The sequence below is a fragment of the Scyliorhinus torazame genome, chromosome 1, assembly GCF_047496885.1.
Source record: "Scyliorhinus torazame isolate Kashiwa2021f chromosome 1, sScyTor2.1, whole genome shotgun sequence".
In the NCBI taxonomy this organism is placed as follows: domain Eukaryota; kingdom Metazoa; phylum Chordata; class Chondrichthyes; order Carcharhiniformes; family Scyliorhinidae; genus Scyliorhinus; species Scyliorhinus torazame.
The window spans coordinates 410335066-410361045 of record NC_092707.1 but is presented as its reverse complement, the minus strand read 5'-3'; the positions used below and the strand labels follow the sequence as shown (position 1 = coordinate 410361045).

Below are 25980 nucleotides of genomic sequence, written 5' to 3'. Positions count from 1 at the left end.
TTTTTTATTTTATTTTTTTAAGGCGAGAACCGGAAGTTCAACCCGCGGACATCTGGTAAGGCCCCCCCCCCCCCCCCCCCCACCAATACATTCTGGTGGAGAGGAAACCCGAGACACTACACGTGAAGTGTCTCCCACCAGCCCTCCTCCTCTAACCTAATAATAAAACCCATTGGTTTGGATGAACTTCGGATCATTCGGGAGGCAGAAGGGGTCATAGATAGCAGCTTCAGGGAATTAATTACACCAAAGATTGGAGATAGATGAGTTACTGTAAGAGGGACTGGGAAGAAGCAGTCAGTGCAGGGATCCCCTGCGGTCGTTTCCCTGAGTAACAAGTATACCGCGGTGGATACTTGTGGTGGGGGGGACTTAACAGGGGTAAGCCATGGGGTACGGGCCTCTGGCACGGAGTCTGTCCCTGTTGCTCAGAAGGGAATGGGGGAGAGGAGCAGAGCATTAGTAATTGGGGACTCGATAGTCAGGGGCACAGATAGGAGATTTTGTGGGAGCGAGAGAAACTCACGTTTGGTATGTTGCCTCCCAGGTGCAAGGGTACGTGATGTCTCGGATCGTGTTTTCCGGGTCCATAGGGGGGAGGGGGAGCAGCCCCAAGTCGTGGTCCACATTGGCACTAACGACATAGGTAGGAAAGGGGACAAGGATGTCAGGCAGGCTTTCAGGGAGCTAGGATGGAAGCTCAGAATGAGAACAAACAGAGTTGTTATCTCTGGGTTGTTGCCCGTGCCACGTGATAATGAGGTGAGCAATAGGGAGAGAGAGCAAGTAAACACGTGGCTACAGGGATGGTGCAGGCGGGAGGGATTCAGATTTCTGGATAACTGGGGCTCTTTCTGGGGAAGGTGGGACCTCTACAGACAGGATGGTCTACATCTGAACCTGAGGGGCACAAATATCCTGCGGGGGAGATTTGTTAGTGCTCTTTGGGAGGGTTTAAACTAATGGAGCAGGGGCATGGGAACCTGGATTGTAATTTTAGGGTACGGGAGATTGAGAGTATAGAGGTCAGGAGCACAGATTTGACTTTGCAGGAGGGGGCCATTGTTCAGGTAGGTGGTTTGAAGTGTGTCTACTTCAATGCCAGGAGTATACGAAATAAGGTAGGGGAACTGGCAGCATGGGTTGGTACCTGGGACTTCGATGTTGTGGCCATTTCGGAGACATGGATAGAGCAGGGACAGGAATGGATGTTGCAGGTTCCGGGGTTTAGGTGTTTTAGTAAGCTCAGAGAAGGAGGCAAAAGAGGGGGAGGTGTGGCGCTGCTAGTCAAGAACAGTATTACGGTGGCGGAGAGGATGCTAGATGGGGACTCTTCGTCCGAGGTCGTATGGGCTGAGGTTAGAAACAGGAAAGGCGAGGTCACCCTGTTGGGAGTTTTTGATAGGCCTCCAAATAGTTCTAGGGATGTAGAGGAAAGGATGGCGAAGATGATTCTGGATAAGAGCGAAAGTAACAGGGTAGTTATTATGGGAGACTTTAACTTTCCAAATATTGACTGGAAAAGATATAGTTCGAGTACATTAGATGGGCCGTTTTTGGTACAGTGTGTGCAGGAGGGTTTCCTGACACAATATGTTGACAAGCCAACAAGAGGCGAGGCCACTTTAGATTTGGTTTGGGGTAATGAACCAGGCCAGGTGTTGGATTTGGAGGTAGGTGAGTACTTTGGGGACAGTTACCACAATTCGGTGACGTTTACGTTAATGATGGAAAGGGATAAGTATACCCCGCAGGGCAAGAGTTATAGCTGGGGGAAGGGCAATTATGATGCCATTAGACATGACTTGGGGAGGGTAGGTTGGAGAAGTAGGCTGCAAGTGTTGGGCACACTGGATATGTGTAGTTTGTTCAAGGAACAGCTACTGCCTGTTCTTGATAAATACGTACCGGTCAGGCAGGGAGGAAGGCGTCGAGCGAGGGAACCGTTGTTTACCAAAGAAGTGGAATCACTTGTTAAGAGGAAGAAGGAGGCCTATGTGAAGATGAGGTGTGAAGTTTCAGTTGGGGCGCTTAATAGTTACAAGGTAGCGAGGAAGGATCTAAAGAGAGAGTTAAGGCGAGCAAGGAGGGGACATGAGAAGTATTTGGCAGGTAGGATCAAGGAAAACCCAATAGCTTTCTATAGGAATGTCAGGAATAAAAGAATGACTAGGGTAAGAGTAGGGCCAGTCAAGGACAGGGATGGGAAGTTGTGTGTGGAGTCTGAAGAGATAGGCGAGATACTAAATGAATATCTTTCGTCAGTATTCACTCAGGAAAAAGATAATGTTGTGGAGGAGAATGCTGAGACCCAGGCTCTTCGAATAGATGGCATTGAGGTACGGAGGGAAGAGGTGTTGGCAATTCTGGACAGGCTGAAAATAGATAAGTCCCCGGGGCCTGATGGGATTTATCCTAGGATTCTCTGGGAAGCCAGGGAAGAGATTGCTGAGCCTTTGGCTTTGATTTTTATGTCATCGTTGGCTTCAGGAATAGTGCCAGAGGACTGGAGGATAGCAAATGTGGTCCCTTTGTTCAAGAAGGGGAGCAGAGACAACCCCAGCAACTATAGACCGGTGAGCCTCACGTCTTTTGTGGGTAAAGTCTTGCAGGGGATTATAAGAGACAAGATTTATAATCATCTAGATGGGAATAATATGATCAGGGATAGTCAGCATGGCTTTGTGAAGGGTAGGTCATGCCTCACAAACCTTATCGAGTTCTTTGAGAAGGTGGCTGAACAGGTAGACGAGGGTAGAGCAGTTGATGTGGTGTATATGGATTTCAGTAAAGCATTTGATAAGTTTCCCCACGGTAGGCTATTGCATAAAATACGGAGGCTGGGGATTGAGGGTGATTTAGAGATGTGGATCAGAAATTGGCGAGCTGAAAGAAGACAGAGGGTGGTGGTTGATGGGAAATGTTCAGAATGGAGTTCAGTTACAAGTGGAGTACCACAAGGATCTGTTCTGGGGCCGTTGCTATTTGTCATTTTTATCAATGACCTAGAGGAGGGTGCATAAGGGTGGGTGAGTAAATTTGCAGACGACACTAAAGTCGGTGGTGTTGTCGACAGTGCGGAAGGATGTTGCAGGTTACAGAGGGACATAGATAAGCTGCAGAGCTGGGCTGAGAGGTGGCAAATGGAGTTTAATGTAGAGAAGTGTGAGGTGATTCACTTTGGAAGGAATAACAGGAATGCGGAATATTTGGCTAATGGTAAAGTTCTTGGCAGTGTGGATGAGCAGAGGGATCTCGGTGTCCATGAACATAGATCCCTGAAACTTGCCACCCAGGTTGATAGGGTTGTGGAGAAGGCCTATGGTGCGTTGGCCTTTATTGGTAGAGTGATTGAGTTCCAGAGTCATGAGGTCATGTTGCAGCTGTACAAAACTCTGGTACGGCCGCATTTGGACTATTGCGTACAGTTCTGGTCACCTCATTATAGGAAGGACGTGGAGGCTTTGGAGCGGGTGCAGAGGAGATTTACCAGGATGTTGCCTGGTATGGAGGGAAAATCTTATGAGGAAAGGCTGATGGACTTGAGGTTGTTTTCGTTAGAGAGAAGAAGGTGAAGAGGATACTTAATAGAGGCATACAAAATGATCAGGGGGTTAGATAGGGTGGACAGTGAGAGCCTTCTCCCGCGGATGGAAATGGCTAGCACGAGGGGATGTAGCCTTAAACTGAGGGGTAATAGATACAGGACAGAGGTCAGAGGTAGGTTCTTTACGCAAAGAGTGGTGATGCCGTGGAATGCCCTGCCTGCAACAGTAGTGAACTCGCCAACATTGAGGGCATTTAAAAGTTTATTGGATAAGCATATGGATGATAGTGGCATAGTGTAGGTTAGATGGCTTTTGTTTTTTTGACTTCCCATGTCGGTGCAACATCGTGGGCCGAAGGGCCTGTACTGCGCTGTATCATTCTATGTTCTATGTTCTGTCTGAGAGTGGTGGAGACAGATTCACAAAACGAGTGGTTAGGATCTGGAATGTTCTGTCTGAGAGTGTGGTGGAGACAGATTCACACAGCGAGCGGTTAGGATCTGGAATGTACTGTCTGAGAGTGTGGTGGAGACAGATTCACACAGCGAGTGGTTAGGATCCGGAATGTACTGTCCGAGAGTGTGGTGGAGGCAGATTCACACAGCAAGTGGTTAGGAACCGGGATGTTCTGTCTGTGAGTGTGGTGGAGACAGATTCACACAGCAAGTGGTTAGGATCTGGAATGTTCTGTCTGTGAGTGTGGTGCAGGTAGATTCACACAGCGGGTGGTTAGGATCTGGAATTTTCTGTCTGAGAGTATGATGTAGACAGTTTCGCACAGCGAGTGGTGAGGGACAGACAGAGTCAGGTATCGAGAAGTTGCCAAGGAGTGTCGATCAAGTTGGAGGGAAGTACCAGGGGCAGTCTGTTAACCACCCATGGTGGGGACTTCAAACCTGTTCAACCACCAAAAGCACCTCCTTCTCAATTAAACCCTCAGATTTTGTCTCATAGATTATCATAGAATTTACAGTGCAGAAGGAGGCCATTCGGCCCATCGAGTCTGCACCGGCTCTTTGAAAGAGCACCCTACCCAAGGCCAACACCTCCACCCTATCCCCATAACTCAGTAACACCACCCAACACTAAAGGCAATTTTGGACACAAAGGGCAATTTTTCATGGCCAATCCACCTAACCTGCACATCTTTGGACTGCGGGAGGAAACCGGAGCACCCGGAGGAAACCCACGCAGACACGGGGAGGATGTGCAGACTCTGCACAGACAGTGACCCAGCGGGGAATCAAACCTGGGACCCTGGAGCTGGGAAGCAATTGTGCTAACCACAATGCTACTGTGCTGCCCAGTCTCAGTTAGAGACTGGGGGGAAATGCATGTTGGCCATGTTACAGAAACACGTAAAACTGTTGTGGCCCACGGAATGCCAAGGAGAGTGTGGGCGGAGAAGTCTCCGGCCGTGTTGGAGGACGAATCGGTGCCGGCCAACCCAGATTTTTCCAAACTGCAGAGCTGAGCAGAATCCTCTTGAATCTCTCTCCCAGAAGAGGGGGATTCTCTCTCAAATCTCAGCTTGAACCCCCTTCAGGTACACAGAGCAGTTAGTGAGTACTCAAAACCTGAATACAGAGCTGGGGAGGGGGATCTTTCCGGTTCCTCTCCCATTAAAAGTACCAGGCCTCTCAAAGGCCTCAGGGAAATGCTGCTCTAATATTCTGTGTAACTGAGACAAGTTGTTGGTGAGTCTGCTGAAGCTGACCACATATCAGAAACTCAGCAGGTTTGAAGTGCATCTTCCGTGGGTAACGCTCAGCTCAACACAAGTTGAAGCCTGTCCCCAGAGGGGATCCCACAGCCTGAGAATTGGGCCTGAATGGCCCAGCTTGAGGGTCCAAACCAACCGATGGTTCAACACCTCGCATTCTGAAGAGATCACTGCCTACAAAGACCTCAACCTCAGCAGCAAAGATCCTCAAATATCTCACACCCAGTTTAATCCCCATCATTTTGATCCTTTCCCTTCTCCCCTGTGTGTCTGTCTTGTGTGCATGTGGGTGGCGGGTGGGGCGGTGTTTGGGGAATAGTTAGACTAGTAGATCAGTGTTACATTATTTCCATTATCTGTTCATCTTTTACTCCTTTTATAAATAAACAGTTCTAATGTTTTACTTTCAAATCTGGTGCCTGTAACTCATTGGAGAAGTCAAGGGTCAAAGATCTCAGGAAAATACACAAATTACTGGTTAATTCACTTATGTTGGGACTCTGGGATCTGTGGGGCTGGAACTGACCGTGCGCTGGCCCAGGGTGCCGCAACAACATGTATCGCCGTCCCTTCACTGTCGCTGGGTCACAATCCTGGAACTCCCTCCCTAACAGCAGTACCTACACCACATGGAGTGCAGCGGGTCAAGAAGGCAGCTCACCACCACCTTCTCCAGGGCAGTTAGGGATGGCATCTTGCCAATAAAGTATGAATATAAAACAAAACAGCTCGAGGCGCCACATTGGCAAAAACCCGAGTAAACAAAGGAGACAAAGAATTTAAGTTCTGGAAGATAAGTTCAAGAAGATTCTATCTGAGTAAAACCACATGAGAATCATGGAAACTGTACTTACTGGTTACATTCAGCTGTGATCCATTCCCACTGATATCTCCCCACACGGAGCAGTAATAGACGGCAGTGTCACTGGGCTGCACGTTGCTGATTGTCAGGATGAAGGTTTTATTGGACGTGTCTCGGGAAGGATGGAAACGCTCAGTGAAACCTGGACTCCATCGTGTGTTGTTCTTTATATCATGAGTTAAAACCCTCTCCATATCTTTCCCTGGCCTCTCCCGGTGAACATCGGTGTGTGTCACTGCGGCGTTCCGCATGGTGCAGTGTAACCGTGCAGTCTGACCCTCTGTGACACGTTCCAGACTCGGAGACTGGATAAGGACTGGAGCATTCGCACCTTTTAGAGAAAAATATCAACAAGTTAAACACGAGTCTGAAGGTTCCAAAGTGTTTAAAGGGAATGTTCGGTGTTAAAAAGCGAGAACCAGGGGCGTCATTCTCCGACCCCCTGCCGGGTCGGAGAATGGCCGTTCGCCGCCGTGAATCCCGCCCCCGCCCCCGCCGAAGTCTCCGGTACCGGAGATTGGGCGGGGGAGGGATTTGGGCCGCGATGATTGGCGGGACCTCCCGCTCAATTCTCCGGCCCGGATGGGCCGAAGTCCCGCCCAGAAATTTCCTGTCCCGCCGGCGTAAATTAAAGCTGGTATTTACCGGCGGGACCAGGCGGCGTGGGTGGGCTCCGGGGTCCTGGGGGGAGTGCGAGGCGATCTGACCCCGAGGGGTGCCCCCACGGTGGCCTGGCCCACGATCGGGGCCCACCGATCCGCAGGCAGGCCTGTGCCATGGGGGCACACTTTTCCTTCCGCCTCCTCCACGGCCTCCACCATGGCGGAGGCGGAAGAGACTCTCCCCACTGCACATGCGCGGGAAACTGTCGGCGGCCGCTGACGCTCCCGCGCATGCGCTGCATTTCCGTGCCAGCTGGCGGGGCAACAAAGGCCGTTTCCGCCAGCTGGCGGGGCGGAAATCCCTCCGGCGCCGGCCTAGCCCCTCAATGTTGGGGCTCGGCCCCCAAAGATGCAGAGCATTCCGCACCTTTGGGCCGGCGCGATGCCCGTCTGATTGGCGCCGTTTTTGGCGCCAGTTGGCGGACATCGCGCCGCTGGGGGAGAATTTCGCCCCAGATTCTAAGACTGAAACGATGGACTGATTCATTCAAATAAAGCAAAATATATTTGTGTGAGTAAATTAAAAATCAGTTGCTTGTTTGTTTAGGATTGAATCTTGTCAAAAAGAGACACATTGTTGAAGTTTTTCATTTTGTACTCATCGAGAAAAACACAGGAATGTTAAATTTCAAAGAATCACAATTTATTCTACAGTGGAAATGGTGCCAATGGGCGGCACTGTAGAGCAGTGGTTGGCACTGTTGCTTCACTGTTCTCGGGTCCCTGGTTCGATTCCCGGCTTGGGTCACTGTCTGTCGGAGTCTGCACATTCTCCCCGTGTCTGCGTGGATTTCCTCCGGGCGCTCCGGGTTCCTCTCACAAGTCCCGAAATACGTTTTGTTAGATAATTTGAACATTCTGAATTCTCCCTCTGTGTACTCGAACAGGCGCCGGAATGTGGCAACTAGGGGCTTTTTACAGTAACTTCATTACAGTGCTAATGTAAGCCTATTTGTGACAATAAAGATTATTAAAAAAGATAGTCAACTCTGATTGGCTGAAACGTTGCCATGGAGAATTACCCCGAATTAGAGGCTCCCAAAGCTCCTGTTGAATTGAAAGAAAGGAGCACGGCTTGAACATATTCCTTTTGTTTGCAGACAGCCGGTCTCTGTCTCGCTTTGAGCAAGTGTAAATGAGTCACACATCAGCTCACGGTTAAAATTGTCTGAATTAAATGTCAATTAGTTGAAACATATTGTTACAACTCCCTGGGCCAGTGCGCGATCAATTCCAGCCCCACTTGACCCGGAGTCACAACATGGTTGATGTTAACTTTTATTTTACAATACCCGAGGTCTTCAGCTGCCCAATAATTACAGTCACCAGGTTTGTAAATTTAAACACAATTAATTTCTTATTAAAAATTACGATAATTAAATAAGCAACAAATACAACTGGTTAACTATTATGGAATATCTATGTAATATCTAGCACCCCCACCCTTGTGTTCCTTACTTCTGCTCAAATTAAGGGTCATGGACCAAAAAAGATAGAGACCAAATAATAGAAATAGGAACTGAGGGAACAACAGGAATGCCGCTGGGAATGTGAAGAGGAATAGCAACGTCAGTGAGCAGAGTGATGTGCATCTGGATGGACGGCAGCTCCTGATTACACCTCCCAGTCTCAGGCTCTCCCCACACCCTGTCCCCACTCATGGAGCCACACATCTCCCAATCCCTCCTCTCACATTCCAGCTCCTCTGCTTCTCTGCTCTGTGCTCCGGTGCAGCAGAAATGTTGCCGGAAAATCCCTAATCCCCACCCCATCCTGCTCACTGCTTCCCTCGGAATGATCACCTTTCCCTGACACTGAATCCTCACAATCATTCTGCTGCTGTGTACAGTCAGCACCCCACCACCCGCACCTCACCCCCCCACCTCACCCCTCACGCCACCAAACCCCCTCCCAACCTCACCCCCAAACTGAGTGTACCCCGTTCTCCAATCAGGATTCAGTTCCCAACATTGAGGAAAATCATGGTTGATCTGGGAGAGCTGCCAGAGCCAAGGTCACGGCCCCACGGCTGCCTCAGCTGTACGGGGCGGGGGGGGGGGCATCGCTGGGATGCCCCAGATCCAGGGGGGAATAGATCGCACACATGTTCACTTGCACACACCGGGGTACCACGGAGTTCCCTTCACCAACAAAAAGGGATTCCACTCTCTGAACCTCCAACTTGTGAGCGACCACCACATGGAGATCGTGCTCGTGTGTGCACACTTCCCCGGGAGTGTGCACGACAGCTGCATCCTGGGACAGTCAGACATCCCCAACATCTTCGAGGGACACCCCAGGGTGAAGGGGTACCTGCTGAGGACCTTTGCTGTTTGGAGGTCAGTGTTAATAAGTTTGCAGATGACATAAAGGTTGGTGGAATTGTGGATAGCGATGAGGACTGACAGAGGATACGGCAGGATATAGATCGTTTGGAGACTTGCGCAGAGAGATGGCAGATTGACTATAATCCGGCTAAATGTGAGGTTATGCTTTTTGGAAGGTCTAAAATATTTGGGAAATATACAGTAAATGCCAGAATCCTTAAGAATATTGACAGGCAGAGGGATCTGGGTGTACAGGTACACAGGTCAGTGGAAGTGGCAAAACAGGTGGAGAAGGTTGTCACGAAGACATATGGAATGCTTGCCTTCATCGGTCAAGCAATTGAGCATAAAAATTGGCACGTCATGCTTTAGTTGTATAGAACCTTAGTTAGGCCACTTGGAATACAGTGTTTAATTCTGGTCATCACACTACCAGAAGGATGTGGAGGGTTTGGAGAGGGTATAGCAGAGCTTTACCAGGATGTTGCCTGGTATGGAGGGCATTAACTATGAGGAGAGGTTGGAGAAACATGGTTTATTCTCACTCGAGCGGCGGAGGTTGAAGTGCAAGCTGATAAAAGTCTCCAAAATTATGAGGGGCATGGACATAGTAGACAGGCAAAAGCTTTGTCCCAGGATGGGAGAGTCAATTACTGGGGGACACAAGTTTAAGGTGCAAGGGGCAAAGTTTCGAGGACATGTGCAAGGGAAGTTTTATTACACAGAGGGTAGCGGGTGCCTGGAACTCGCTGTCAGAGGAGATGGTGAACGCAGCTACGAAAGTGACGTTTGACAAATCCATAATAGGATGGGAATAGAGGGATAAGTACACCGGAAGTCTAGAAGGTTTTCAGTTAGATGGGCAATATGGGCGGCGCAGGCTTGGAGCTGAAGGAGCCGGTCCTGTGCTGTACTTTTCTTTGTTCTTAAAGCTGCGATTAAGGAGTAGTCAATGTGAGGTCACCGTTGAATTTAACCATTTATTTGTTTACAGAGAGATGGCCAATGGGATATAGTTTCTGTTTTTGGACGGTCACTGGAGTGTAGATAATTGGTGAGGGATAGTGTTTAGTCCTCGCTGGGCAGGTCATGGGACATCACATTGGGATACAGATTATGTAATTAATGGGAGGAGCCAGGTCTGCCAGTGGTTTTCGCAGTTTTGTCAGAGGATTTGAGTCTGACAAGACAGAACGATTTTCAGGTTGTTCCTGAAAGGGCCTCTCTCGCCAAATGTCTGCACAGAGAACATGGAGTAACCCTGATTGTCAACTTTATTTATGAGTGGATTTTGAACTGTAGTGGGTTGCTTATTTGGAATATATATATTGGTAGGAGTAGAGCACGAGGTAAGTTTTTTTCCTTTTATTTGTGAACTGTTGCACTGATAAATGTAAAGTTATTTCTTTGCTGTCAATGTGGTTAAAGGGGCGGGTTAGCTCAATGGGCCAGACAGCTGGTTTGTGATGCAGAACGAGGCCAGCAGCGTGGGTTCAATTCCCGTACAGTCTGAGGTTATTCATGAAGGCCCCGCCTTCTCAACCCTGCCCCTCGCCTGAGGTGTGGTGACCCTCGGGTTAAATCACCACCAGTCAGCTCTCCCCCTCAAAGGGAAAGCAGCCTGTGGTCATCTGGGACTGTGGTAACTTTACAATCACTCACTGATGCACGATTAATGACCACTAAAGCAAGGTTGTAGTCCAACTGAAGGCTTTAATAAGCTAGATGTTTCCCAGCAGCCTTCACTCTGTACCTGAGCTGCTGGGGCGGCTCGGGCTCTTATACCCCGCCTTGCAGGGCGGAGCTACCATACAGCTTGACCAATAGGAAACATACAATATCTACCAATGGTGTTCCAGCATTACCAGGTACCGTAATACCTCTACACAGACTACCACACTTACAATGTGGTTAATTCTGTGTTTAAATTAAAGTTTGCTTTACAATAAAAGATGCCTATTGGTCAGACTCACCACTCCTGGGGTGAAATATCCTTTCCTCACAGTTTTATGAATTGTAAATTGTTTGGGGTTTCCTGTCCGGGATCCTAACAAATTTGGGGTCTGATTCGGGACCGTCACAACTCCCCACCATCATTCATGACTGGATGTGAAAAGACAGCTGTGCTTAGATCTGACCGTCTGTCCACTCCTCCCCACACAATCCATGCTCATTTCACACACACATTCTCAGCAACGGAGACATTTCTTTGTCTCCACAATCAAACCATCCATTCGACTGACTCTTGCTGCTTGCAATTGGGAGCCACCTCCTGCCCACTCCCAGCTCCTGATCCTGCAATCAGTCTTCACTCTCACCCACAACACTGGCACTCCACTGATCAACATTATAACTGATATCTGTGTGAATGTGATGGCCACTGTCTATCCCTCCTCAGAATCGTTCACCTCTCCACTCTGTTTAACACCACTGAGCACAGGTTCCTGTTTAAAAGTCTCCGATCCACATTCCAGCCCCTGGCACTGCTCTCTCACGGTCCCACTCCTGCTGCTCACATCATCCACATTATATCAGCACCAAAGGATTTCTCCTCCAGTGTCTGAATGATCGCCTCTGCTGTGTCCCCAGGGCACCATCCCTGGCTCCCTCCTCATCCTCATTTCACCCTCAGAAACCTGGTCAACATTCCCATCTACACCATCACTCAGATCAGTCTCTCCACCTCCCCCATTGATCCCAATGTTCTTTCCACACTCTCCAAATGTCTGTCCAACATTCGGACTCGGCTCAGACAAAGTTTCTCTGCAGCTCAGTAAACAGCCACACGGCACTAACCTCCCCAGACACCCCCTCAGGATAAAGCCAGAGATGTGGAACTTTGGGGAATTGCTGAAGCTGAGCTCAGCTTCTTCCCCACAGTGAACCCATCAGTAAGATCACTTTACATCACCTCCTAGCTCTTCATCATCACAAACTCATCTCCAATTCACTCATCTGGAAGAGGCTATTGCTGTGGGTAATTGGAATGAAAACTCTACTCACTGGTTACATTCAGCCGGCTTCCACTCCCATAGACCCTTCCCCACACTGAGCAGTAATAGACGGCAGTGTCACTGGGCTGTATATTGCTGATTGTCAGGATGTATCTGTTGGAGTCGATGTGTCTGGAAGGCAGGAAACGCTCAGAGAAACCTGGAGACCGGTCTATGTCATTATATGCATAATGTGTTAAAATGCTCTCCCTCTGTTTCCCTGGACGCTCCCGGTACCAATAAACATTTGTGTATTTCACTGCGTATTTCTGCATGGTGCACTGGAACCGTGCAGTCTGACCCTCTGGGACACGTTCCAGACTCGGAGACTGGATAAGGACTGGATCAGTCGCACCTTTGAGAGAAAAACAAAATCAGTGAGTTAAATTCTGAGCTGAAAGTTTCCTGTGAGTATTTAAAGGGACAGTCCAGGCGGTAGAAGTTCTGTGTTAAAGAGAGGAAACAGCTTCTGTGACTGATCTAGTTGTGTTAGTTTGTGAATGATTTCTATCCTGGGGGTTACTCTGTGCTGATCTCAGCAGTACAGATGTGTTGATATAATTGTGAAATGCAATATTGTTCTCACACTGTGGAACAGCTCTCTCAAACACACTGACCTCTCCCAGTTAGTGTCTAAATGAATTCCTGGCATGTGGGTGTCGCTGGCTAGGCCAGCTTTTATTACCCATCCCTAATTGCCCTGAAGGAGGCGGTGGTGAGCTGCCTTCTTGAACTGCTGCAGTCCATGGAGATTGGAGTTATCTTTACTGAACCAATAGTGGGAGAGTGTTTCTCACAATAGGAAGTAGGTTTGGGAATTAGAATGGGAAGTGTCTGCAACATTCGAAGAGGCAGTCAGACATTTAAAGGGACAGGACCGCCCCACGGATCAACAGAGCCACAGCCTATTGGGTTTGTGAAAACTGAGGCCTCTCCCCAGGTTAGGGTCCGGGGGGGTCAGATTGGGAGAATGGTGTCTCTATCCCTCCATTCCTCAGGTACAGGGGGCGAAATTCTCCCCCAACGGCGGGATGCCCGCCGACTGGCGCCAAAGTCGGCGCCAATTAGACGGGCATCGCGCCGGCAAAAAGGTGCGGAAGTCTCCACATCTTTGGCGGCCTAGCCCCAACATTGAGGGGCTAGGCCGACGCCGGAGGGATTTCCGCCCCGCCAGCTGGCGGAAATGGCGTTTGTTGCCCCGCCAGCTGGCGCGGAAATGCGGCGCATGCGCGGGAGCGTCAGCGGCCGCTGTCAGTTTCCCGCGCATGCGCAGTGGGGAGAGTCTCTTCCGCCTCCGCCATGGTGGAGGCCGTGGCGGAGGCGGAAGGGAAAGAGTGCCCCCACGGCACAGGCCCGCCCGCGGTTCGGTGGGCCCCGATCGCGGGCCAGGCCACCGTGGGGGCACCCCCTGGGGTCAGATCGCCCCGCGCCCCCCCCCCCAGGACCCCGGAGCCCGCCCATGCCGCCTGGTCCCGCCAGTAAATACCAGGTTTGATTTACGCCGGCGGGACAGGCAATTCCTGGGCGGGACTTGGCCCCATCCGGGCCGGAGAATCCAGCGGGGGATCCCGCCAACCGGCGCAGCCGGATTCCCGCCCCCGCCCAATCTCCGGGAGCGGAGACTTCGGCGGGGGCGGGATTCACGGCGGCCAACGGCCATTCTCCGACCCGGCGAGGGGTCGGAGAATGACGCCCAGGATCTTTACCAGCTGCTACTGCCATCTTCAACACAGAGGGCATGGGAGTGGGGGCAACTGAGAGAGACTGGAAATAAACCTGAGGGAGCCAAACCCTGTCCCTCCAACTGAATATTTTTAATATTGGTAAAGGGCACGGAGCCAGTGGTGGTCCCAGGAGAGGCAAATTGAGGGAAATACAGCTCAGGTAGTGAGTGAGTCAATGGATCTCCCTGGAAGGTGTTGGGTGGTACAGTGGTTAGCACTGCTGCTTCACAGCTCCAGGGACCCGGGTTCAATTCTGGCCTCAGGTGCCTGTCTGTGCGGAGTTTGTACATTCTCCCCGTGTCTGCGTGGGTTTCCTCCGGGAGCTCCGGGTTCCTCCCACAGTCCAGAGATGTGCAGGTTAGGTGGTTTGGCCATGTGCGGGGATACCGGGATAGGACGGGGATAGGACAGGGGAGTGAGCCTGGCTGCAGTGCTCTGTCACTGCAGACTCAATGGGCCGAATGGCCTCCTTCTGCACTGTAGGGATTCTATGATCCCTCTCCCATCCCAACCGGGGAGAGTTTGGTGACGGGAGGGAGCAGAGAATCCAGCAGGAGAGGAAAAGCCGGAAACCCCCGGGTATAAAAAAGTTTGTAATTCCCCTGAAGGCGGATTATTCGTGGCTCAGTTATCCTGCTGCCTGGTGGTGTGATTGCAATTTGCAACCATTTGCATCTCATGAATATTCAATTTAACAGCAGCTCGTCAATATCCCATCAGGCCTTCCTATCGTGCATCACACCAGCGGGAAATCATGTCGGACTCGAACCCGATTGAAAAAGAGAAGCATGAACGAGATGGACCTCAGTTCACTCGAGATGTTGAGGTGAGTAACACACAGATCCTGCCGACCATAGCGCTGCGTCACTCCTGTTACACTCAGCACCTCTCTGCTGGGGCCACTAGTTTGTGCCCTTCAGCTCCAAGCAGAGCTGGCCTTTCTGGACAGAATGTGCTGCGGGACCCATGGACCATCCACTCCAATGGCCCTACGTTCCCCCGGAGGTGCGGTGCGTGGTGAGGGTGTTGCTGAGGAGACAAGTGGGGCAATGAGGAAGGAGGTTTGTGCAAGAGCGGGTGGGGAGGAGGGGATGGGGCAGGGTGGGAATGTCCATCACCATAGCAACTGGATCCACAACATCTGCTGCGATGGTTGCTGGGGGTTCAGGGCTGCCCACTTTAACATTGGCTGATGACTCTGGTGCATCACCCTCAGACCCGATCTGAGGAGAGGTACAACGCTGTTCACACCTCCACACCCTCCCTCATAGAGCAGACCATCGTACCTCTGAAGATGCGACAGGAAGGAAAATAAGAAAAGTGATAGGCAGAGAAATCAAGGCCCTTTGTCTGATAATGACGCTGTAAACAATTGTAGGGATGGAACAAGGAACGTTAAAAGGACTAACCTTCAGGTTTTTTACCGAAACGTGCAGATCATTTGAAATAATGGATGAATTAGTTGTGCAGATTGATGTAAAGGGATATGATATAGTTGGGATTACGGAGACATGGCTCCAAGGTGACTAAGGATGGGAACTAAACATTGAAGCTATTCAGTTTTCAGGAAGGACGGAAATGGTGCTGCAGTTGCATTGTTGGTTAAAAAAGATATTGATGGACTTCCGGGTGCGGCGATGACCAGCTGAGTCGCACGTTTCGGCAGCTCCCGGTGAAACGGACTTTTGGGCTCTTGATAGGAGCCCCAACGGCAATTTTGACGGCTAAAAACACTGTGCGGTAAACCAGAAGGGAATCCCCCCTGGATACGGATGAAAAAAGGAGAGGAAGGTGGCCGGATTGCGGTGGATTCTTTAGAATAGCGGCAAGGAAGGCAAGCAAAAACCAAGATGGTGTCGGAAGGTGGTAGTTTAACATGGGGCCCTGAACAACAAGAGTTCTTGAAATGCTGTGTGGAAGAGCTCAAAAAGGAAATGAAGAAAGAGCTGTTGGCCCCGATACTACAGGCGATCGAAGGGCTAAAGGAGGAACAAAAGACCCAGGAGCGGGAGCTTCGGGTCGTGAAGGCAAAGACAGCCGAGAATGAGGACGACATACAGGGCCTGGTGGTGAAGACGGAGACGCATGAGGCACATCAGAAACGATGTGTGGAAAGGTTGGAGGCACTGGAGAACAACGCAAGGAGGAACAACCTGAGGATTCTTGGTCTTCCTGAAGGTGCGGAGGGAGCGGACGTCGGGGCATATGTGAGCACGATGCTGCACTCGTTAATGGGAGCGGAGGCCCCGGCGGGTCCGTTGGAGGTGGAGGGAGCATACCGAGTGATGGCGCGAGGACCGAGAGCAGGAGAAATTCCCAGAGCCATAGTGGTGAGATTCCTCCGTTTTAAGGATAGAGAAATGGTCCTTAGATGGGCAAAGAAAACTCGGAGCAGTAAATGGGAGAACGCGGTGATCCGCGTTTATCAAGACTGGAGTGCGGAGGTGGCGAGAAGGAGGGCGAGCATTAATCGGGCCAAGGCGGTGCTTCATAAAAAGAAGATAAAATATGGAATGCTGCAACCGGCAAGACTGTGGGTCACATATCGAGGGAGGCACCACTACTTTGAGACGGCGGATGAAGCGTGGACTTTTATTGTGGAAGAAAAACTGGAATGAGCGGGTTATTAAAAAGAACGTTTGAACAAAGTGGTGGGGCGAATGTGGGGGGCGAAGAGGGGGTTAAAAAGGGGGGAAAGAGGAGTTTTATGTACTAATCCTGCGATGTGGTAACTTTTCTCTCTTCCACAGGTGGTGATGGGGGGAGGAGGGGAGGTGGAGGAGATCGGGCGTTGGCCATTGGGGGCGGGGCCAAGGGAGAAGCGCGGGCTTGGTTCCCGCGCTGTGATAATCATGGCGGGAATAGAGAAGCAGGAAGGAGAGGGCGTCGCACGGTGCGAGCCGAGGTCACGTGGGGAGGCCGAGGTCGGCCAGAGTTTGCTGACTTCTGGGAGCAACATGGGGGGAGTAATTACGCTAGCGGGGGATCTAGCGGGGGGGCGGGTGGGAGGGGGGAATTACTGGGTTGCTGCTGCTGGGGAGAGGGGGGAGCTGGTATGGGAGGGGATGGGCGGGGGGGGCACCGCCTGGGGGAGATACAGCTGCGTGGGAACCGGGTGAGGAGCTGGAAAAAGGGGATGGCTAATCGACACGGGGGGGGGGGGGGGGGGGGGGGGGGGTAGGAAGCCCCCCAACCCGGCTGATCACGTGGAACGTGAGAGGGCTGAACGGGCCGATAAAGAGGGCACGGGTACTCGCACACCTTAAGAAACTTAAGGCAGATGTGGTTATGTTACAGGAAACGCACCTGAAACTGATAGACCAGGTTAGGCTACGCAAAGGATGGGTGGGGCAGGTGTTCCATTCGGGGCTAGATGCGAAAAACAGGGGGGTGGCTATATTAGTGGGGAAGCGGGTAATGTTCGAGGCAAAGACTATAGTGGCGGATAACGGGGGCAGATACGTGATGGTGAGTGGCAAACTACAGGGGGAGACAGTGGTTTTGGTAAACGTATATGCCCCAAACTGGGATGATGCCAATTTTATGAGGCGGATGCTAGGACGCATTCCGGACCTAGAGATGGGAAAGCTGATAATGGGGGGAGATTTTAATACGGTGTTGGAACCAGGGCTGGATAGGTCGAAGTCCAGGACTGGAAGGAGGCCGGCAGCAGCCAAGGTACTTAAAGATTTTATGGAGCAGATGGGAGGTGTAGACCCGTGGAGATTTAGCAGACCTAGGAGTAAGGAGTTCTCGTTTTTCTCCTATGTCCATAAAGTCTACTCGCCAATAGACTTTTTTGTGCTGGGAAGGGCGTTGATCCTGAAGGTGAGGGGAACGGAGTATACGGCTATAGCCATTTCGGATCACGCTCCACACTGGGTAGACTTGGAGATAGGGGAGGAAACAGGAGGGCGCCCACCCTGGAGAATGGACATGGGACTAATGGCAGATGAGAGGGTGTGTCTAAGGGTGAGGGGGTGCATTGAAAAGTACTTGGAACTCAATGATAATGTGGAGGTCCAGGTGGGAGTGGTCTGGGAGGCGTTGAAGGCGGTGGTTAGAGGGGAGCTGATATCAATAAGGGCACATAAAGGGAAGCAGGAGAGTAAGGAACGGGAGCGGTTGCTGCAAGAACTTTTGAGGGTGGACAGACAATATGCGGAAGCACCGGAGGAGGGACTGTACAGGGAAAGGCAAAGGCTACATGTAGAATTTGACTTGCTGACTACGGGCACTGCAGAGGCACAATGGAGGAAGGCACAGGATGTACAGTACGAATATGGGGAGAAGGCGAGCAGGTTGCTGGCACACCAATTGAGGAAAAGGGGAGCAGCGAGGGAAATAGGGTGAGTGAGGGATGAGGAAGGAGAGATGGAGCGGGGAGCGGAGAGAGTGAATGGAGTGTTCAAGACATTTTATAAAAAATTATATGAAGCTCAACCCCCGGATGGGAGGGAGAGAATGATGGGCTTCTTGGATCGGCTGGAATTTCCCAAGGTGGAAGAGCAGGAAAGGGTGGGACTGGAAGCATAGATCGAGGTAGAAGAAGTGGTGAAAGGAATTAGGAGCATGCAGGCGGGAAAGGCCCCGGGACCGGATGGATTCCCAGTCGAATTCTATAGAAAATATGTGGACTTGCTCGCCCCGGTATTGACGAGGACCTTTAATGAGGCAAAGGAAAGGGGACAACTGCCCCCGACTATGTCTGAAGCAACGATATCGCTTCTCTTAAAGAAGGAAAAGGACCCGCTACAATGCGGGTCCTATAGACCTATTTCCCTCCTAAATGTAGATGCCAAGATCCTGGCCAAAATAATGGCAATGAGAATAGAGGAATGTGTCCCAGGGGTGGTCCACGAGGACCAAACTGGGTTTGTGAAGGGGAGACAGCTGAACACGAATATACGGAGGCTGTTAGGGGTAATGATGATGGCCCCACCAGAGGGGGAACCGGAGATAGTAGTGGCGATGGATGCCGAGAAAGCATTTGATAGAGTGGAGTGGGATTATTTGTGGGAGGTGTTGAGGAGATTTGGTTTTGGAGAGGGGTATGTTAGATGGGTGCAGCTGTTGTATAGGGCCCCGATGGCGAGCGTGGTCATGAATGGACGGGGATCTGCATATTTTCGGCTCCATAGAGGGACAAGGCAGGGATGCCCTCTGTCCCCATTATTGTTTGCACTGGCGATTGAGCCCCTGGCGATAGCGTTGAGGGGTTCCAAGAAGTGGAGGGGAGTACTTAGAGGAGGAGAAGAACACCGGGTATCTTTGTATGCGGACGATTTGCTACTATACGTGGCAGACCCGGTGGAGGGGATGCCAGAAATAATGCGGATACTTGGGGTGTTTGGGGATTTTTCAGGGTATAAATTGAACATGGGGAAAAGTGAGTTGTTTGTGGTGCATCCAGGGGAGCAGAGTAGAGAAATAGAGGACCTACCGTTGAAGGTAACAAGGGACTTTCGTTACCTGGGGATCCAGATAGCCAAGAATTGGGGCATATTGCATAGGTTAAATTTAACGCGGTTGGTGGAACAAATGGAGGAGGATTTCAAGAGATGGGATATGGTATCCCTGTCACTGGCAGGGAGGGTGCAGGCGGTTAAGATGGTGGTCCTCCCGAGATTCCTCTTTGTGTTTCAGTGCCTCCCGGTGGTGATCACGAAGGCTTTCTTTAAAAGGATTGAAAAGAGCATCATGGGTTTTGTGTGGGCCGGGAAGACCCCGAGAGTGAGGAAGGGATTCTTACAGCGTAGCAGGGATAGGGGGGGGCTGGCACTCCCGAGCCTAAGTGAGTATTATTGGGCCGCTAATATTTCAATGGTGAGTAAGTGGATGGGAGAGGAGGAGGGAGCGGCGTGGAAGAGATTAGAGAGGGCGTCCTGTAGGGGGACTAGCCTACAGGCTATGGTGACAGCCCCATTGCCATTCTCACCGAGGAACTACACCACAAGCCCGGTGGTGGTGGCTACACTGAAGATTTGGGGACAGTGGAGACGGCATAGGGGAAAGACTGGAGCCTTGGGGGGGTCCCCGATAAGAAACAACCATAGGTTTGCCCCGGGGGGAATGGATGGGGGATATGGAATGTGGCAAAGAGCAGGAATAACGCAACTGAAAGATCTGTTTGTGGATGGGAAGTTCGCGAGTCTGGGAGCGCTGACCGAGAAATATGGGTTGCCCCAAGGGAATGCATTCAGGTATATGCAACTGAGGGCTTTTGCGAGGCAACAGGTGAGGGAATTCCCGCAGCTCCCGACACAAGAGGTGCAGGACAGAGTGATCTCAAAGACATGCGTGGGGGATGGTAAGGTGTCAGATATATATAGGGAAATGAGGGACTAAGGGGAGACTATGGTAGATGAACTAAAAGGGAAATGGGAAGAAGAGCTGGGGGAGGAGATCGAGGAGGGGCTGTGGGCAGATGCCCTAAGCAGGGTAAACTTGTCGTCCTCGTGTGCCAGGCTAAGCCTGATTCAGTTTAAGGTATTACACAGGGCGCATATAACTGGAGCACGGCTCAGTAAATTTTTTGGGGTGGAGGATAGGTGTGCGAGGTGCTCGAGAAGCCCAGCGAATCATACCCATATGTTTTGGTCATGCCCGGCACTACAGGGATTTTGGATGGGGGTGACAAAGGTGCTTTCAAAAGTAGTGGGGGTCCGGGTCGAACCAAGCTGGGGGTTGGCTATATTTGGGGTTGCACAAGAGCCGGGAGTGCAGGAGGCGAGAGGGGCCGATGTTTTGGCCTTTGCGTCCCTAGTAGCCCGGCGCAGGATATTGTTAATGTGGAAAGAAGCCAAGCCCCCGGGGGTGGAGACCTGGATAAATGACATGGCAGGGTTTATAAAGCAAGAGCGGATTAAGTTCGCTCTAAGGGGGTCGGCTCAAGGGTTCACCAGGCGGTGGCAACCGTTCGTCGAATACCTCGCAGAAAGATAGATGGAATGGAAAAAAGAAGGCAGCAGCAGCAACCCAGGATCGGGGGGGGGGGGGGGGGGGGGGAGGAACCAGAAGGACTCTCAGGGTTGTTAATATATACTGTATAATATGTATAGGTCGTTGCGACAGATAATTATATATTGGATTGTTAAATTATATTTTTGGAGAGTGTTACTTGTGATAAGGCAGTTGCCAATTAGGGTTAGTTTTATTTATTCATTTTCTGTTTATAAAATAGGTCATTGTTATTTGTGTTGTTATAATATTGTGTAAAGGATGCACAATGTACTGTGTTGGTTGACCAAAAATTTTCAATAAAATATTTATTTAAAAAAAAAGATATTGATGGGGCAGCACTGTGGCGCAGTGGTTAGCACTGCTGCCTCACGGCACCGAGGTCCCAGGTTCGATCCCGGCTCTGGGTCTGTGTGGAGTTTGCACATTCACCCCGTGTTTGCGTGGGTTTCGCCCCCACAACCCAAGGATGTGCAGGCTAGGTGGATTGACCACGCTAAATTGCCCCTTAATTGGAAAAAATGAATTGGGTACTCTAAATTTATTTTTAAAATATATATTGACACAATAGTGAGGAAAGATATTAGTCTAGACGATGTGGAAACTGTCTGGGTCGAGTTAAGAAACATTAAGGGCCAAAAAACATTCGCCTGGGTGGTAAGCAGACCACCAAACTGCAGTGGTAATGTTGGGAATAGCATTAAACAGGAAATCAGAGATGCGTGTGGTAAACGAATATCTGTGATTATGGGTGACTTTAATCGACATACAGATTTTGTGACTCAAATTAGTCACAGTACAATAGAGGAGGAATTTCTGGACCAGTGTGTTGAGGAAGCAACGAGGGAACAGACCATCTTGGACTGGGTGTTGTGCAATGAGAAAGGAGTAGTTGGCAATCTAGTTGTGAGAGAACCCTTGGGGATGAGTGACCATAATGTGGTGGAATTCTTTATCAAGGTGAATAATGAAGTAGTTAATTTTGAGACCAGGGTCCTGAACCTCAGTAAAGGTAACTATGATGATATGAGGCATGAGCTGGCTGTGACGGACTGGGAAACATTACTGAAAGGAAGGACAGTGGACAGGCAATGGCAGCATTCAAGGAACGAATAGCTGAACTCAAAAGTTCTTTATTCCTAAGGGGCACAAGTGTAGAAAGGGAACTGGGGCGAAACCATGGCTCCCAAGGGAAATAAGATATATTATTAGATTCTACGGCATACAAATTAGCAAGAAAAAGCAATAGACCTGAGGATTGGGAACATTTTAAGATTCAGCAAAGGTAGACCAAGGGATTGATTAAGAAGGGAAAATACAATTTGAAATTACATATCACAGAACATAAAAACTGACTGTAAAAGTTTCTGTCGGTATGTAAAGGGAAAAAGATTGATAAAAACTAATGTTGAGAAACTGGGGACTTCATAACAGGAACAAAGAAATGGCTGAGGAACTAAATTCAAACTTTGTTTCTGTCTTCAGAAAAAGACATGAATAATGTATTGGAGGTTCTGAGAAACAGAAGTTTTAGTGACGAGCTGAAGGAAATGAGTCCTTGTAAAGAAATGGGATTAAAAGCGGACAAATCTCCAGGGTCTGATAATCTTCATCCCAGAATACTTAAAAAAGTGGCCCTACAAATAGTAGATCCATTGGTGGTCATTTTCCAAAATTCTTTGAACTCTCGGATGGTTCCTACAGATTGGAGAGCAACGAATGTAACCCCGCTATTCAAAAAGGGAGGGAGAGAGAAAACAGGGAACTATAGACCAGTGAGCCTAATGTCAGGAGCAAGGAAATTTCTGGAGTCCATTATCAAGGATTTCATAGCACAGCATTTGGAAAGCAGTGGTGTAATCAGACAAAGTCAGCGTGGAATTACGAAAGGAAAATCATGCTTGATAAATCTACTAGAATTCATTGAAGATGTAACTAGTAGAGTTGACAAGGGAGAACCAGTGGATGCGGTTTATTTAGACTTTCAGAAGGCTTTCAACAAGGTCTCACATAGCAGATTAATATTGAAAGTTAAAGCGCATGGGATTACAGGTAGTGTCTCCATCATAATCTTTAGTAGTGTCACAAGTAGGCTTACATTAACACTGCAATGAAGTTACTGTGAAAACTCCCTCGTTGCCACATTCCGGCACCTGTTCGGGTACACTGAGGGAGAATTCAGAATGTCCAATTCACCCAACAAGCACGTCTTTCGGGACTTGTGGGAGGAAACTAGAGCACCCGGAGGAAACTCATGCAGACACGAGGAGAATGTGCAGACTCCGCACAGGCAGTGACCCAAGCGGATCTTGAGATGGGTAGAAAGCTGGTCAGAAGGCAAGAAGCAAAATGCTGGAATAAATGGGTCTCTTCCTGATTGGTAGGCAGTGACTAGTCGGGTCAGTGTGTGTGTGTGTCTGTGTGTGTGTCTGTGTGTGCGTCTATGTGTGTGTCTGTGTGTGCGTCTGTGTGTGTGTGTGTCTGTCTGTGTATGTGTGCCTCTGTGTGTGTGAGTGTGTCTGTGTGTCTGTGTGTGTGTCTGTGTATGTGTGCGTCTGTGTGTGTGAGTGTGTCCGTGTGTGTGTGTCTGTGTCTGTGCGTGGGTTTGTGTGTGTGTGTCTGTGTGTGTGTGTCTGTGTGAGTGCGTCTGTGTGAGTGTGTCTGTGTGACTTTGTGTGTGTGGGTGCGTGTGTGACTGTTTGTGTGTGTTTGTGCTGTAGCCATCTGGGATGGCCACTTACAACGGAAACATGGCCACTTACAAAGACTCAAGGGAAATATGGCCAATGCAGGATCCAGACGAACTCAGAACCTAAGTGTATATTTGTCACTAAAGAACCAGACAGTATCGATTTGCATTCTAATGACCCATTTCCCTAAGACAAAGGGCTGGTTCTCAGGGATCAGGTACAATTCCAGACACATCGGCGCCACTCCCTTCACCCAGGAAGCCCAAACAGCCAAGGTCAATGACACTCAGGACACGCCCAGCCATCAAGGCACCCGCCCCTTTATTGGCTCAGATCGAAGGCAGTGATCGAAGCCTGCCGAATTATTGGGTCCAAAGCTAAGGACCGCCCAGAAGAGCACGAAACCCCCAAAGGATAAAGAGAGACACGGCCATGTGTTCCATCTCTTTTGGCCCTGGCACACTGGCAATGCCTGACTCCAATCGCAGCACCACCACCAGAAGCAAGGCCAAGTTCAACGCCCGCTGCCAGACGGATGGGCCCAGTTGCTTCTCCAGACCCAGCCGCTCCAGATCCAAACAAAGGCCTTGTTCCTCTGACCAAAGCCGGCTGCCTGAAGATAAGTCCAGGTTGTTGTAGTGTTAGGTGTAATTTAGCTTGTAGTGTTGGTGTTGCATGTGTGACTTAATCTTGTGTGTAAATAAAGTATTATTGAACTTAAACTAACTAACTGGTTGTTGGCTCTTTGATTGATATCCGGTTGAACCTTGTGGTGGTATCATTTGATACCTGGCGACTCTGAAAGCAATATCATATCAATATCCAGATTAAAGAAGGGAGTTTAATGCAGAAAAGTGTGAGGTGATTCATTTTGGAAGGAATAACAGGAAGACAGGGTACTGGGCTAATAGTAAGATTCTTGGCAGTGTGGATGAGCAGAGAGATCTCGGTGTCCATGTACATAGATCCCTGAAAGTTACCACCCAGGTTGAGAGGGTTGTTCAGAAGGCGTACGGTGTGTTAGCTTTTATTGGTAGAGGGATTGAGTTTGGGAGCCATGGGGTCATGTTGCAGCTGTACAAAACTCTGGTGCAGCCGCATTTGGAGCATCGCGTGCAATTCTGGTCGCCGCATTATAGGAAGGATGTGGAAGCACTGGAAAGGGTGCAGAGGAGATTTACCAGAATATTGCCTGGTATGGAGGGACGATCTTATGAGTAAAGGCTGAGGGACTTGAGGCTGTTTTCGTTAGAGAGAAGAAGGTTAAGAGGTGACTTAATTGAGGCATACAAGATGATCAGAGGATTGGATAGGGTGGACAGTGAGAGCCTTTTTCCTCGGATGGTGATGTCTAGCATGAGGGGACATAGCTTTAAATTGAGAGGAGATAGATATAAGACAGATGTCAGAGGTAGGTTCTTTACTCAGAGAGTAGTAAGGGCGTGGAATGCCCTGCCTGCAACAGTAATAGACTCGCCAACACGAAGGGCATTCAGATGGTCATTGGATAGACATATGGATGGTAAGGGAATAGTGTAGATGGGCTTTAGAGTGGTTTCACAGGTCGGCGCAACATCGAGGGCCGAAGGGCCTGTACTGCGTTGTAATGTTCTATGTTCTATGAGGGCAACATTATTAACTGCCATATTTATATTGAGGAAATATAGCAACAGTCTGTGTGTGAGTGGGTGAGTCTGTGACCTGTGTGTGTGTGTGTCTGCGTGTAGTTATTTTTATTCGACTTGCAAGTCTGACTCGTTTCACAAAAACCCAGAACACAAGCAGTCTCCTAGGTCTCCAGAATCGAGTGAGTTGGAGAACAAAGAAATCTCTACAAACACATTCAAATGGCATCAAGTTTCACATACACAATTCCCATAGGTCACCCTATACCCCTCCTGACCTGGCCATACATCCTAATTGGCTCATTTCTCATTCCTTCCCCTGGCCTCTTGTTACCCAGCATCCTTTTCTCCTCATACACTAAACACCCCATGCTCTCTGAAATCCTTGCCATGCTCTCTGAAATCCTTTGTCTGTGAACTAACATGAATTAGACCGGCCTACATCTACATTACAGTAACTAATATATTTAAAGTAACTATTTTATATCACATTCGTCATTCCCTCCTTTTATCATTTCATGATAACCTAGCTATTCAATCAGTAGCTACGGCCCCTCATCTAAAAAGATTCGTCGCTGTATTTCCTGCACCCTCGTGGATCCTAACAGCCAAGGTTCTAGGGGTGTCTATCTGTTCCAGTGCACCCCACATTCTACCCATCACGCATTTAAGGATGGCCAGGCCCACAAAGATGCAGCCGAGTGCCACTGCTAAATACATGGCCATATTTATCAACCAGTCCTTCCAACCTCAAATCCCCAGTTACCCCAAGAGCCAGGATCCTGCATTCCGTCCAGGTGATCCCGTATGCGATCCATAAATTTAGTGATGTTAGCGGTTAGGTCTTGAACTCCCATGATACACTT

General features: G+C 49.7%; 1 protein-coding gene across 1 annotated transcript in view; it reads right to left on the bottom strand.

Moving 5' to 3' along the window:
• The window catches only part of LOC140423219 (uncharacterized), a 107481-nt gene that overhangs the window by 35462 nt on the left and 46039 nt on the right, over positions 1-25980 (bottom strand). Inside the window, exons 4-5 of the mRNA XM_072507763.1 lie at positions 12126-12470; positions 6126-6464 (exon numbers count right to left, since the gene is read on the bottom strand). Coding sequence (XP_072363864.1) covers positions 6126-6464; positions 12126-12470 — 684 coding nt within the window. The remainder of the gene's footprint in view (positions 1-6125; positions 6465-12125; positions 12471-25980) is intronic.